We start from the raw sequence: 14,378 nt of genomic DNA, 5'->3' as shown, positions 1-14,378 counted from the left end.
TTCTGGAAGCCCGTTCCTGGGAGGAGGCTGACGCCACACTCCGTGCCGCCTCCGGATCCCATTCCCAGCCTGCGAGAGCCTATCCGTCACCTCCCCCAAGACCGCTAGCAAGCAAGGCCAGAACTATGACAACGGGGTGGGGGGGGGGGTGCCAAGTCAGACGCGGGCTAGCTCTCCAACCCGGACAGGCCAGTGAAACACAGCCACGCGGGTAGTCCTGTTTATTAGCTTTACTGGAATAAATAGAAGCACGCCCATCAGCACCGCCCAGTGGTTTACAAAGCCCGTCAGACATCGGTATCTGGGATGCAGATCTTCTATTTCCAACAATTTTTTCTTTTAAAATGAAAACTCACGTTCAAGGGCAAGATATCACAGCAGGAGAAAATCCTGTCCGAAGAAAAAGCTTGTTTACAGTGATCAAATCTACGCGCTATTTGCCTGACCCGTGGTCGGGCCGCATGAGAGGCCCCCCTGAGGCTACACGTCTGGAGAAGACAGTGGTTCTAAGAGGAGGGAGTCCCAAGCACCAGCATACGGCGAAAAGCAGAGTGCCCAACCCTGGCCGTCTCCACAGAGAAAGGGAGCTTTGTGGCAAATGTGCCGTCATCAGTGACGACAGGCGACGAGACAGACAAGCCGGCTGGTATGAGACGCAGTGTGACCTTTTACCCTTGGGGCCACCATCTTTCTCTGTGGGATGGAGGGAAGGTGGAGGCAGGAGGAGGAAGTAGGAGGAAATGACAGTTCCGCTTCCGAGGCCTGACTCTACCCTTCTCTCAAGCAGACCGTGGGCCTCCACGCCACTCGCGGAAGGTCGCGGGTGGCAGCTAACTGCCAAGACGTGAGGATGCGCAAGCGACAGGAAGCACGCCGCGGGGTCCCCGAAGACCACTTCCCTGTCACGCACTCACGCGTCCCGGCCGCTGGCGTCAGAGTCTGCTGGAGGGTCTCGGGTCAAAGGATGTCTGTGCGTCAAAAGGGTGGCTTGCCAGGTAGTCTCGGTACCCCCCGTCGATCAGGTTGGCCGCGTTATCCCTGGCGAACCAGCAGTCCACCTGCTCCTCCCCGTTGTAGATTTTCCGCTGTTTCCAGACCACCGGGACCTGGTGTCCTTTCACCTTCAGGATGGTCTCCGCCGGCTCGCCTGCCTTCGGGAATGGAGCGTGGGAGGGCTCCTCTGTGAGTCTGGCGTCCTGGTTCAGGAACTGACCTGGGAGGACACAAAAAACCATCGGGTCTAAGTCAAGCGCGGGCAGCCCCACAGCGAAATATCTCATGTCAGTTTCGGGCCCTGGTGACCCGCCAGTGCACGGGGCTACCGCGGGCGGGAGACGGATCCTCGCAGAGGGGGGTGTCCCTGACTGCCCTCACAGGCTGCGCTCTCCCAGCAGACTCACAGCTGTCCGCCTGTTTGCGGGGTGTGGACGGGGGAGTCCTAAGTTGGGTTCGCCGTGGCCTCCCCTTCTGGAAGCTGGCTACTAACACTGGAAAGCTGCCTAATGGCTCGTCTGGACAGATAACCACCGTCTCCGCGTGAGCTGGGAGAGAGCGCGGGCCGGACACGGAAGGAGCCTGGGGTCTTCCCTCTCCTCCAGGCCACAGCCCCGCTCCCAGACTGTGTCTTCGGTGGGTGTGGAAAGCCGTCAGTTTGGCCATTCCTGATCCGCACGCCCAGAATTCTGTGGGTCCAGTGAGAGCACTGGTAAGGCTGCAGGAATCCCGGCCCACGTCTGGGCGAGGCGGCTCCTGCTTGGCAGTCAAGTGGGACAGAAACACGTCCAGCTCGAGTGCCAGGAAATCCTGCTTTCTAAACTGGGCCCTGGCGGCAGCTCACCCTTTACTTTTGGGCAAGGGGCCCACATGGGCCTGCACGTCAAAAACAGCCAGAGAGGACTGCCTGGGGCTCAGGGCAGGCTGGGGCACTTGCACCCGGGTCCGGGCTGGGGACTGCCCTTGATGGCATCTCCTTCCCCAGAGTCGGGAGCCAGACCTCAAGAGGATGACCCCCGAAGTCTTTGCTCACTTTTCCAGAAGGCCAGTGAGAATTAGCGGGGGCAGCCCCTTCCCATTGTAGAAAGGCACCAGGGAACAAGGCATGGAATTTCATGACTGCGCTGCTCAGGCGAGCTAACCGTACTCAGCCTCGCGCTGGGAAGCTGACTTCTGGGCTCTGAGCCAGCGCGAGAGCAGCTGCCTACCTAACAGTCCGTGGCAGTTGCCAGAGAGGCCTTTGCTGTTGGCGATGTAGAAACCCAGGTGGTTTCGCTGGTAGGGGGCCGGCTTTTTGTACAGGTGAATGAGGATGACGAAGGCAATGGTGCTCTGGATGGTGACGGTGACGTTGGCGTTAGCGGACACAGACACCTCCAGCCCCCGACTCCCCGCCACTGCGCTCTGGTTGCAGGGGAGGACCAGCCTCTCCCCACCGTCCAAGATGACTCTGCTGGGTGTGATCTCCAGGTAAGACCTCTCCGGCTTGTTGACGAGGATGGTGATGGTGCGGAAGTAGGTGCGCTGCTTCTTGTGGCCGCTTGGGGGCGCCGGGGCCCCAATCAGCTCTCCGTTCACCGTCACACCTGGAAGGCGGAGGGCACAGGGCAGTGGTTAGAGCACTATCTGACCCATGGGAAGGGACCGCTTGGTCCTGCTGGATGAGTGAAGGCACGCACACGTGAAGGTGTGAGAGATGCCGTCCCCTTGTTATCAATACGTTGGACCCGGGGAAGCAAGGTGTAGGCTTGCCCTCCCTGGGGCAAGGGGAACGGGCAGGGAGGAGAAATCCCAGCCTGAGCAGAAACCAGGTACAGCAGCCTCAGGGCTCCAGGATTCTTTGGCTCTTTCCCATCCTGGATGCCATGCTGATCACAGAGACGCCAGGAACAGTCCCTAGGAAGGTGGGCGCCTCCGGCAGTGGGGGATGAGAGGTGGGTGGGTACAGTCAGGCCCCCATCTCCCTGCTGAGCCTGAGTTAGGACAAGTTGAGTTTAGGTCCAAAGCTAGGAGGAAGCCTTGCAAGAGAGCAAGGTAGGACAGGAGCCCTGGGACCACACCTTCCATAATTGTGTCACACGTCACCTAGCCTTCAAGAAAGTCATCCTCTTGGAACCAAGACCAGCCACACGGCCATCCCTCGGGCACTGCTACCTGCGTGTGGCTTGAGGGCTGTGTGTATACTGACCCCTTTCACCCAGCCCCTCTCCAGACTGCAGGGGATCAGAGCCCTGTCCACCTCTGCGTTCAGTGCAGCTGGGGGCTGCACGTCTGCACTGCAGAGGAACCACGAGGGCTGGCTTTAGGGCTCCAGCCCTCCCACCGTGACGGTTTTGGAATGGAGAGACGTGGTAACAATAACAGATCCTGATCAAAATTCCACCGATATTTTTCAAAGAGCTGGAGGAAATAATCCTAAAATTTGTATGGAATCAGAAGAGACCCCGAATTGCTAAGGAAATGTTGAAAAACAAAAACAAAACTGGCAGCATCACGTTACCCGATTTCAAGCTTTACTACAAAGCTGTGATCACCAAGACAGCGTGGTACTGGCATAAAAACAGACACATAGACCAGTGGAACAGAGTGGAGAGCCCAGATATGGACCCTCAACTCTATGGTGAAATAATCTTCGACAAAACAGGAAAAAATATTCAATGGAAAAAAGACAGTCTCTTCAATAAATGGTGCTGGGAAAACTGGACAGCGATATGTAGAAGAATGAAACTCGACCATTCTCTTACACCGTTCACAAAGATAAACTCGAAATGGATAAAAGACCTCAACGTGAGACAGGAATCTATCAGAATCCTAGAGGAGAACATAGCCAGTAACCTCTTCGATATCAGCCACAGCAACTTCTTTCAAGATATGTCTCCAAAGGCCAAGGAAACAAAAGCAAAAATGAACTTTTGGGACTTCATCAAGATCAAAAGCTTCTGCACAGCAAAGGAAACAGTCAACAAAACAAAAAGGCAACCCACGGAATGGGAGAAGATATTTGCAAATGACAGTACAGACAAAAGGTTGATATCCAGGATCTATAAAGAACTTCTCAAACTCAACACACACAAAACAGATAATCATATCAAAAAATGGGCAGAAGATATGAACAGACACTTCTCCAACGAAGACATACAAATGGCTATCAGACACATGAAAAAATGTTCATCATCACTAGCCATCAGGGAGATTCAAATTAAAACCACATTGAGATACCACCTGACACCAGTTAGAATGGCCAAAATTAGCAAGACAGGAAACAACGTGTGTTGGAGAGGATGTGGAGTAAGGGGAACCCTCTTACACTGTTGGTGGGAATGCAAGTTGGTGCAGCCACTTTGGAGAACAGTGTGGAGACTCCTGAAGAAATTAAGAATAGAGCTTCCCTATGACCCTGCAATTGCACTGCTGGGTATTTACCCCAAAGATACAGATGTAGTGAAAAGAAGGACCATCTGTACCCCAATGTTTATTGCAGCAATGGCCACGGTCACCAAACTGTGGAAAGAACCAAGATGCCCTTCAACGGATGAATGGATAAGGAAGATGTGGTCCATATACACAATGGAGTATTATGCCTCCATCAGAAAGGATGAATACCCAACTTTTGTAGCAACATGGACGGGACTGGAAGAAATTATGCTGAGCGAAATAAGTCAAGCAGAGAGAGTCAAGTATCATATGGTCTCACTTATTTGTGGAGCATAACAAAGAACATGGAGGACATGGGGAGATGGAGAGGAGAAGGGAGTTGAGGGAAACTGGAAGGGGAGACGAACCATGAGAGACTATGGACTCTGAAAAACAACCAGAGGGTTTTGAAGGGGCGGGGGGGGGGGGTGGGAGGTTGAGGAACCAGGTGGTGGGTAATAGGGAGGGCGCGTACTGCATGGAGCACTGGGTGCGATGCCAAAACAATGAACACTGTTATGCTGTAAATAAACAACAACAACAACAACAAACAGATCCTGAATCTCTACAGCCCCTGTGCATTTACAAAACGACTTCGCATCTATTACGGAATTTGGCCTTTGCAATAGCCTGGTGAGACCTGCAAATACCACAGCCTCCTGGTTACAAGGCTCAAGTCAGAGCAGGGCTTCCAACGTTTGTCTTCCTGACTCCAAGCCCCACACAGTCAACTTCCGTCAATGAAGCACCCACAGTCCTCAGTGAGTGTCTGTGATGTGTCCCCTTAACTTCGTGGCCACCCGTCTCAAGAACAGAGCGGGCAGGCCTACCTACATTACCCTTGCCCAGGGGTCACAGAACGTACCGGAGTCCGCATGATCAGAGACGAGCCTCAGGATGTCCCCCGGCTGCCCATCGATGTTGAAGCAGACGGTGAGCTTGCTCAGGGGGAAATCCACAACAAAGTGGGGGTCTCCATCCACTGCCAAACCACCAGGCAAAACCATGAGAGAGCGAGAGAGACAAAACATTTATGGGGTGCTTCCGTGTGGACACACTCCCTTCTCCTGGCTCATGCACTGTGTCTTTCACCCGTCGCTGATCCTCAACGTCAAAGTGAGGAAGGTGCCCACGGGTGCAGCGACACACCAGCGTCACATGGTGTGTGAGGTGCGTCCGTGAACTCGGGTCCCCTACACCCAGACGTGATGATCCTGTCACCACACTTCAGCCACCAAAAATCATTTCCTCTCTCCTCCGGCCACCCCAGGCAGGAGATGTGGATGCAAACCCTCCCTCTCCTGTCACCGGAGCACCACGGGGTCAGACATCCACAGTCCCTGTGTGACAGTGGCCACCAGCAAACCCGACCGAGGGCGGTGACCACGAGGGGTTCAGAGACACTGGGGGTTAGGGAGGATGGTCGGCAATGGCCGTGGAAGTCCCGCCTCTGGGGCACATGGACCTCAATGATCTCAGAGTTTTGTCCACAGAGGAGACCACAGCCCGTGGCCAGTCTCTGGTGCTTGTGCATTCCCCTCATTTTCCCCTCTAGTCAGCACGAACAGCCTTGCCTCTTACTGCACGGACAAAATAATTCCTGACCGTCTACATCAACTCTCTCCCCTCTCAAGACTGGAGAGTTAGCTTCTTTCTAATTTTTATGCCAAACACGGCATGTTTCTGAATGCCTTTCTCTGTTCCGTGCACGCGCACGTACACAAGCCTGGATATGGTCAGTCTTTTCACGTCACAAGCAAATTAATGTCCTCAGTGCAACTGCTGAAAAAACAAAACCCCTTCCTGTTCCTAGCATGACTCAGAAGGGCCCAGGAAAGAAGCTGGCTGATCTCTCTGGGATGTTCCTCCAGCAACCCATGATAGAAAAATACAAGATACTGATCTTTTGTAGATGAGGGGAAAAAGCAAAAAAAGACACCCATAGGAGACAAAAGTCCTGGTCCATGTTTTGGTACCCTGTAGGTATGACTGTAACTACGTGACAGTTCTTTGAGAGTTTCTTGTGGTCACACCACATCATTTCTACTCAAATCATCCAAATCCTTTTACCAGGAAGGCTGCTGCTTGTTTCAAAAAGGGGAGGAGACGTCTGGAGCTCATTACTCCATGCAGCATCCAAGAGGAAAGCTTCCTCGAATTCCACAAAGCATGTGCGTGTTCAGAAGAGTTGTGCTTGCCTCATCAAAGACCGCGTGCGTCCTCTCCACATGGCTATCTCCAGAACGCTCCTGGCACGTCGAGCACATCAGCGGCTAGGCAGTAAGAGACTTACAAAGGAAGACGTGTACATTTCAAGACTAAAACCCCACCTTTGTGTTGCTGTTCCATCTGGATGCTTATTATCGTCCCAGGAAGCTGGCCAAAGGAAATTTAATGGTATTTCTATTTGTCTTTCCCTTCTAAAGTCAAAGCTCAACAAAATAATAATAATAATAATAATAATAATAATAATAAACTGTGCATTGCAGATACTCGTTCCACCGTGAGCTGAAGCATGTATACATCACGTCTCTGAAAAAATAACTTCTAAACTCAGTCATGATGCAAATGGGCCTCTGCTGTCCGTCTGTCCTGCTGCGAGCCCTGCCAGGCTCCTTGGGGAGGCAGACACGGTGTCTATGGTTTCCTGACCGCCCTGGTTCTCACAACTGCCTCCCGCCGCAGCCTTTTGCTGAACGACCGTGGGTCCTGTATTTGAATGTAGTTAAATATTTGTCTGTACAGTAAGAGGCAAGGTGGGGCATTTTAATGCCAGGGAACTCTGGGCCCGCCATCTGGAAAACACCTCAGCCCTCAAGTGACACACAACCACATTCTTTTCTTTACCTGAGGTTTTGGAGACTTTAATTCTTGGGCTGTATGGTTTCTGGAGAGCAGGTCCTAGAAAGAGGAGAAGCCTCACTGTTACCATTAAGGAGGATGAGATGAGAGGCACAGACCAGAGGTTTGAGGTGACTAAAATACAGCTTTCAATGCAGTTGTGCTCATTTAAAAACATCTCCTGTTTAAAGAAGGAGCTTGGCCTCACAATACACAAGCGAAGGGGTACCATGTGAAGACTTGGTTATTTCACTCTTTCATAAATCAGATTGTATTCTTCCGGTCTAGGGTTTCTGCTTGTACAGGAAGGGAAGGCACCTGTCATACATAATGAACAGTTACGGAATCTAGGGTCGGGGTAGAGTTGTTTAATGGGTACAGAGTCTCATGTTTGCAAGATGAAAAAAGTTCTGAAAGACCTATACTTCATAATACTGAACTGTACACTTAAAAATGGTTAAGATGGTAAATTTTATGTTATTTTTCACAATTTAAAAAATAGAAAAATATTTTTAAAAAGACAGCTATAATCCAGATATAGTTATAGTCTGAACCTAAACGCCTCGTTCTACATCCCTCGCGGCAGAGGGATCTAACCTTTCCAAACCTCTAGCTTTGTAGCAAAGACTCTAACACACTGAACCCTTGTAATGGCCCTTCAGAGAAATCGTTAGTATCCACATTTTATAGACCAGGAAACAGAAGCCCAGAGACATTGAGACGCCTGCCCCGAGCCACACCGCGGAAACAGCTATGCCTACATTCTACCCTTACGCTCGCTCTACCACACCCAGGGACTGCTCAGAGTTTAGAGTGGGAGGAATAAACCAGAAAGCATTTGTAGGCTCAGGATTCCTTTCTTTCTTTAGGAGATATGACCTTGGCAGGAATTTAATAAAAATGTCAAAATGTGAAAAACACGCTGTTTGCCACAAGCGGTTAATACTGAGATTATAAGTCTCTGCTTGGGCGGACGCCTTTCGCTCTACTTTTCCTCTGCTTGTGGCTACTGATTTCCCCCAACAAAACAGCACGCGACTGGAAAAGATGATTTCTGCTCAGATTCTGCGTGATGAGCACGAAAAGGATGAAGTCTGTCCAGAATCCGCCACTTCGGTGTTCACGTACGTGGTCAGGATGAGACGAACCCAGTGTCGGAGGGGAAGACCTTCTCCCCTTTCAGGAGGCAGGGGCGCCAGGGAAGGAGGCAGGACCCCCTTGGGGGCTGTGTGTTTGCCAGGGACGTGGCTCATCTCTAGATGCCCCCCACCCCGCTTCCCACACCCAGAATCCCCACTACCCCCCCCCCTCCCCAGCTCTGGGAACATGGGGCCCAGCAGGTACAAGGCAGAGCTCTGAGGGACTCACCCAGGCCGAAGGCCACTGAAACGCTCGGCTTTGTTCTTGCCTGGAGCTTCAGTACTGCCCCCCACGGGGTAGCCCTGACCCTGACGATTTACCCATAAACTGACTTCCCCGTGGACATTTCTGGGAGGAATGCCCCGGTTCCCACTTTCTTCAGAGCTCCGCCCCTGGCAGCCCCACAGACACAGCAGTGTGGCCCTCCCTCAGGGGACAGCGGCTGGGGCTGGCTGGGGGGGGCACCCCTGCTCACCTGGCTGCGGGGGCGCGCCCCGCAGGCTCTGCATCACGGTCTCGGGGCCCACGGCGGCCTCTGGCATCTCGGCGGCCGGCGCTGACCCCCGCAAGTTCAAGGCGGTGAGCGGGGTGAGGAAGCGGTAGGCCAGGGCCAGGGCCTGCGCCTGCTGCCTCAGGCGCTCCTTCTCCCGCGCGTCGCGGCTGTGGCGCCAGGAGCTCAGCAGCTCCTTCACCGTCAGGTAGCTCCAGAGCCGCTCCACGTGGTTGGGGTCCCCCGCGGCGCCCCCCACCCTCCGGGGCTCCACGGGCACGTCCGTCTTCAGGATGACGAACTTCTTGCTGTTGCTGGCCGTGACCTCCACGTGCAGCTGACCCGCCTTGCTGTCGGCCAGCTTCCCCGCGATGACGATCTCCGAGCCGTTGAAGTAGTTGGGGAACAGGGTCCTGGTGGCCCGCTCCACCATGGCCGGCGGATAATCCACGCGGATGTCGGAGAGGAGGGGGGTCCTGATCTCATCGTAGAACCTGTGGCGGAAGGACAGAGGGACAGAGTCAGGGCCCGCGGTGGCCGCGGCAGGACGGGTCCTATCTGCCAGGGACCAAGGTCTTGAGGCCCCTCACGTCAAACACTGTGCAGAAGAGCACTTCCGCCATTGAGATGGCGCAGCAGCAGCTTGAACAGCACTGGTGACCGAGAACTCACTACCACACACCGGCTTCCCTCCCCCTTTCAGCGGCTCCCACGAGAAGGGGGAGCCCCGGGGAGTAGATCACACCTTCCTTCCTCCAGTTTCCACCACTGAACTCTTCTGCTTCTGGAACAACGCTGCATGAGGAGTCTAATCTACTCTCAATGTCCAGATGCTTGAAAAACACCGGCATTTAAACGTCTCGGACACTGCCGTGTACTCCTGAAATCTCTGTGTGCCTCCCGGCCGACTCACAGCCACTCCGTTTCCTGAACTATTCTTCGTATGACACGGACTCAAGCATCCCCAGCTGAGTGGCCTCTCGGTAACTTTCCTACGTACATAACCACGTTTCTCAAAGGGCCTCATAAAACACATTCCTTCAAATCAAACACATGTTCCAGGTGCGCTTAAGCCCATGACCCTTGAGGAATCTCATCTTGATGCTGAGGTTAGGCTTGTGTGTAATACCTCATTTGCTCACTTTAGCTTTTCTCCTGGTTGTTCCAAGGTTGCTTTTTGCTGAGTAAGGGACCATCAAAATCCCTCTTCCAAAGATCTAGACAGCACAGGCCTTGGAAACCAGCTTAGCCCCTTCCTGGCTGTGTGTCTTGGGGCATGTAATGTAGCCTCTCTGAACTTCGGGTTCTTCCTCTCCTAAAGCTGGAATGTTGAAGCAACTGCTCATTCTTCCCTTCTTTCCTGAGCTCTACCCACCCAGCTGTCAACTACATCTCTTAGCCTCTATGCTGGCCGAATATGGCCACATTCTCGCCGACAGAGTAGGAGTAGAAGTGAGATGTACAGCTTCTGCAATGCTCGCCTGAAAAAAAAAAAAAAAAAGAGGCTTCTTACTCTGGTTTTTCTTTCCCCCTCTTTGGGGCTAGAATTTACAAATGATAGGGACCTAATTTCAACCCTGCAGCTAAAGACGACACCTGAGGGGCGCAGAGCCACCAAAGGGAAAGAACAGGACTCTGTGAGCGACTTTCTGGAGCAGAATCCAGGGTGTCCAGATAATACGGGAGAGGGTCATCTGGTGGCAGCTTCACTCGGACGCGACTACCCTGCTCCCGGGGTTTCTGTGAGGCTTGCCCGAGACAACAGACACAGGAAAGCCTGGTGCATTGTGAATTCTCACTAGAACGTTGGGTGTCAATGATGGTTTTAGAAATATGACAGGGCAGCTGGTATGTTTCACAGTCACTGCTTCTGTTTTTGAGAGCATTATTAAATCTTAATATACAATGCACTACGTTCTCCCTCTTTAAATAATAGTTTTGAGTAATTTTGAAAATGTGGGAAGCAAATCTTTTTATTTAGATCTCTGACCATGGGGCACCTGGGTGGCTCAGTTGGCTAAGCGTCTGCCTTTAGCTCAGGTCATGATCCCAGGGTCCTGGGATGGAGTCCCACATCGGGCTCCCTGCTCAGTGGGGAGTCTGCTTTTCCCTCTCCCTTTCCCCCTGCTCATGCTGTCTCTCTTTCTTTCAAATAAATAAATAAAATCTTAAAAAACAAAGAAAAGAAAAAAAGAAATCTTTGACCAAAACGCTGTGGGAGTGGGGAAGAACGGTGACTAGCCCCATACCAAGGACCCACCTTGACTGCCCACTTCAGAGACCTCCAATAAGGTTTATCATTAATGAATATTCCTTGAATATGGCTACTGGACAGCTGCGAATCTACCCAAACCTCACTTTCCCTTTTAAATATCTATTGCGTCTGCCGTAAAGAAGACCCAAGCTCACCACGTGGAACGGAGAGTCAGCGCGAATCAACAGCGAGGTCATACTTGTTTTTGGCAAATGACGGCTGTGGGAAGGCTCCAAATGGAGACAGAAAACCTAAGACCTAGTTTCTTCTCCATCTCAAAACAGTAGAGAATCAGCGGTCAGTGTTACCCAGACAGACACAAAATGGAGACAGCGCCTCTTCTCCTACGTAGGCCTCAGGGGGAATCAGAGCAAACACTAGACAACATGCCAGTAAATACACTAGAAGGGTCGAGAAGACCGTTAGGACCGTAGGAGTTAGCGGACCCCCTAACATGCAGCAGCCGTCCTGCCAATACTTCACACCGGTTTTCTCATTCGGTTCTGTCGACCGACCACAATCCTCACTTTACAGATGACGATACTGAGCAAGACTGCCTTCCACTTTGCCTAAAGTCACAAAGCAGGGCCCAGAATCGGAACCCGATGGACCTGGGTTAAGCATCCCTTAGGACCTCTCCCAGTGTAGTGAGTTATGACCCCACAACCCTCCTCCCCCTCCTGAGAGCCTGAGTCCCCCTGTGTGGAGAAGACGGACATACGGACCCGATGAGCTGTGAGTCCGCGTCGTCCTCCTCCAGGACACGCCGTGTGAGGCCACAGTTCTCCAGCGACAGTTTCTCCAGCAGCATGAAGTCCACGTCGTTCCCGATGCCAATGGTGAAGATGCAGACTTGGCCGCGGGCCGCTTCCTTGGTGTTGTTGAGAATCTTGAGGGTGTGCGTCTCCCCGACGGTGGGTTTCCCATCCGTCAGGAAGACGATGAGGGACACGCTGCGGTCTTCGATGTCATTGTGGGCCACATAGTCGTTGAGCAGCTTGATGCCCCTCTGCAGGGCCCCATTGATGTCTGTGCCTGGGGGACACCACAAGGCGCCCGCTCAAGCCCGTGTGCCCGTCTTCTTCACCTGGGCGCATGGGCTTGGCCGTGCGTCACCCGCCACCATTCGAGCAGGTCCTCGAGCAGGAGGACGTGAGTGGGGAAAGAAGTCGCCTGCACCTACGGGGTGACACCAGCCTAGCCGACACTTGGCAAGGGTTTGCTAAATGAATGGGAATGGTCCGGAATTATCCCACGGTGCGCGCCTTCTCCTGAACGCATCCCTTCACTTAGACGTCTTCGACACCTTTGCATCAGTGGTTCCTACGCCTTTTCTGGGAATAACTTTGCAAACACAGGAAGGTACAGGTATAGGAATCAGGAGGGAGTGCAAGTCCCAGAGGGAAAGAAAAGGCACTCACTTTAGGTACACCCTTTCTTTTAGTAAGTTTATAAAGCTGTATTCCCATCACCACGATCCATCACCCTGTCCGGAGTGGTTTCTATCTAGCCACAAAATGTACCGTGTCTGAGTGAACCAGGTAATTTCTTTCCATTGTTTCACATTCTCCAGAATTTCTGGCTAAAAAAATAAAAATATATGTCTAGGTCTGTGCAAACACACTGATAATTCTGAGATGCACACTGAGTTTGAATGTCAGGAAAAGTTACAGCTGAAACAGTATTTAACGTTTCTTTGGGCTCATTAACTTGCCTTTCTGAATGTCCAGCCTAGATGCACATGACCTCTGGATGTATGAGCCTGCACAAAAAGGCAGGTCTTTATTTTCCCTTTAATCAAGAACTTGGCAGTGATGTCAAATCTTTTATTCTATTTTAAGGCCAGGCAAAGTCCAGGGGAAGGGACAGACTTAGCTTTCCTAGTTCCAGGCACCGAGGCACAGCAGGGTGTGGATCACACCTATGCAAAGCCAGGATGTGTCCCGAGCTCTTAAGAACAGGGAAGCGCCCTCCACAGGGAGACCCCCCACAGAGCCACCCGGCCACCCTGCAGAGAGCCCCCACCCCCCTCCAGTCAACAGAGGACCCAAATGCACCAGCAAGAGGGACTGCTTGGGTGAAGATGGCCACGTCTCACCCTGAAAGAGGACTGCCCGTGTGCCGGCCACTGTTTGAAGCCTTCAGGTATTTTAATTGATTTTATCCTCATCACAGCCCCATTATTGTCTACAATTGAGATGCATAAACTTGGGTACAGACAAAGTCAATGGCTTGTAGTCAATGGCTTCAGATCCAGACACTCTGGCTCCAGAACCTACACGCCAGCCCTACCGTTCCGCTTCTCTGAGAGGAACGAACAGACTGACTTTCTGTTCACCTGGAGAGTTTGGGGTGGTGAAATGCGGAGACAAAAATTAAGGAAACTAATAAGGTTTCTAAGGTGTGGATTCCAAAAAAACATAATACACCTCAGCAGTTTCCTAAAGCTTTGTCCCCACGCCCTCTGCCAACACACACACACACACACACACACACACACAACGTCACTAATAGTAAGGAGTGCTGTTGAAATGCATTCAATTCAACAAATACTCGAGCTCAAGCTATACACGTCAGGACCTGTGCTGGGAACCATGGGCCATACAAATATGAAGAGTTTCCTCCCTCAAGGACCCATCCTATCCACTTCCTCCCATATTATTAAATCCAATCTTCTCTCTCTCTCATCACCCAGTGAATCGGTTCCTAGACCACACTGTTGTGGAGACCGGTAGGAACTGCCATGGCAGTCAGAGTTCCATCCAAGCACGATCAAGTTCTAAATGAAGTTGATTTGGGAAATCAGAGCTTCATCGTGGAGAGAAAACAATACACAGACGAAAGATGAAAAATGCAGGAAGAAAACTGAACTGGATTTTCCTATGTTCCCCAATAACCAAATTAGAACTGACCAAGACAGCAGCCCCAGGAGACAGCATCTCTGTAAAGGCCCTTACAGAAAGGGCGGAGGGAGCCTGGACGAGCTTCCATACATGCTCCAGCGCTAAACACGGGGCCACTGTACTGGAGACGGAGAGAGCAGCGAGATGGACCCCCATGTCCTGAGCGGAAGCACGGCTGGATAACAACCTGTTCTGGTTCTCTCCTCTCCCTGCATCCTGGAGGACCTGTTCCATCCTCCACACTCTTCCCCGGGCAACATACCCAAGCCAAGTGTGCCAAGACTCAGAGCCCAGGACTCTCCCCGTGCATTCCATCTCTCTGGCTGCCTGGGAGGCGTGCTTC

The 14,378-nt window shown here is 52.2% G+C and overlaps 1 protein-coding gene across 1 annotated transcript in view; it reads right to left on the bottom strand.

Moving 5' to 3' along the window:
* Positions 1–220: 220 nt before the first annotated feature.
* ITIH5 (inter-alpha-trypsin inhibitor heavy chain 5) overlaps positions 221–14,378 on the bottom strand; it is a 72,844-nt gene continuing 58,686 nt past the window's right edge. Inside the window, exons 9-14 of the mRNA XM_046013804.1 lie at positions 11,858–12,167; positions 8,864–9,372; positions 7,255–7,308; positions 5,273–5,389; positions 2,202–2,579; positions 221–1,213 (exon numbers count right to left, since the gene is read on the bottom strand). Of these exons, the coding sequence (XP_045869760.1) occupies positions 933–1,213; positions 2,202–2,579; positions 5,273–5,389; positions 7,255–7,308; positions 8,864–9,372; positions 11,858–12,167 (1,649 nt within the window). The 3' untranslated portion in view covers positions 221–932. The remainder of the gene's footprint in view (positions 1,214–2,201; positions 2,580–5,272; positions 5,390–7,254; positions 7,309–8,863; positions 9,373–11,857; positions 12,168–14,378) is intronic.

The sequence above is a fragment of the Meles meles genome, chromosome 7, assembly GCF_922984935.1.
Source record: "Meles meles chromosome 7, mMelMel3.1 paternal haplotype, whole genome shotgun sequence".
Classification (NCBI taxonomy): domain Eukaryota; kingdom Metazoa; phylum Chordata; class Mammalia; order Carnivora; family Mustelidae; genus Meles; species Meles meles.
Note: the sequence above shows the minus strand (reverse complement) of the source record. Positions and strands in the feature narration are given on the sequence as shown.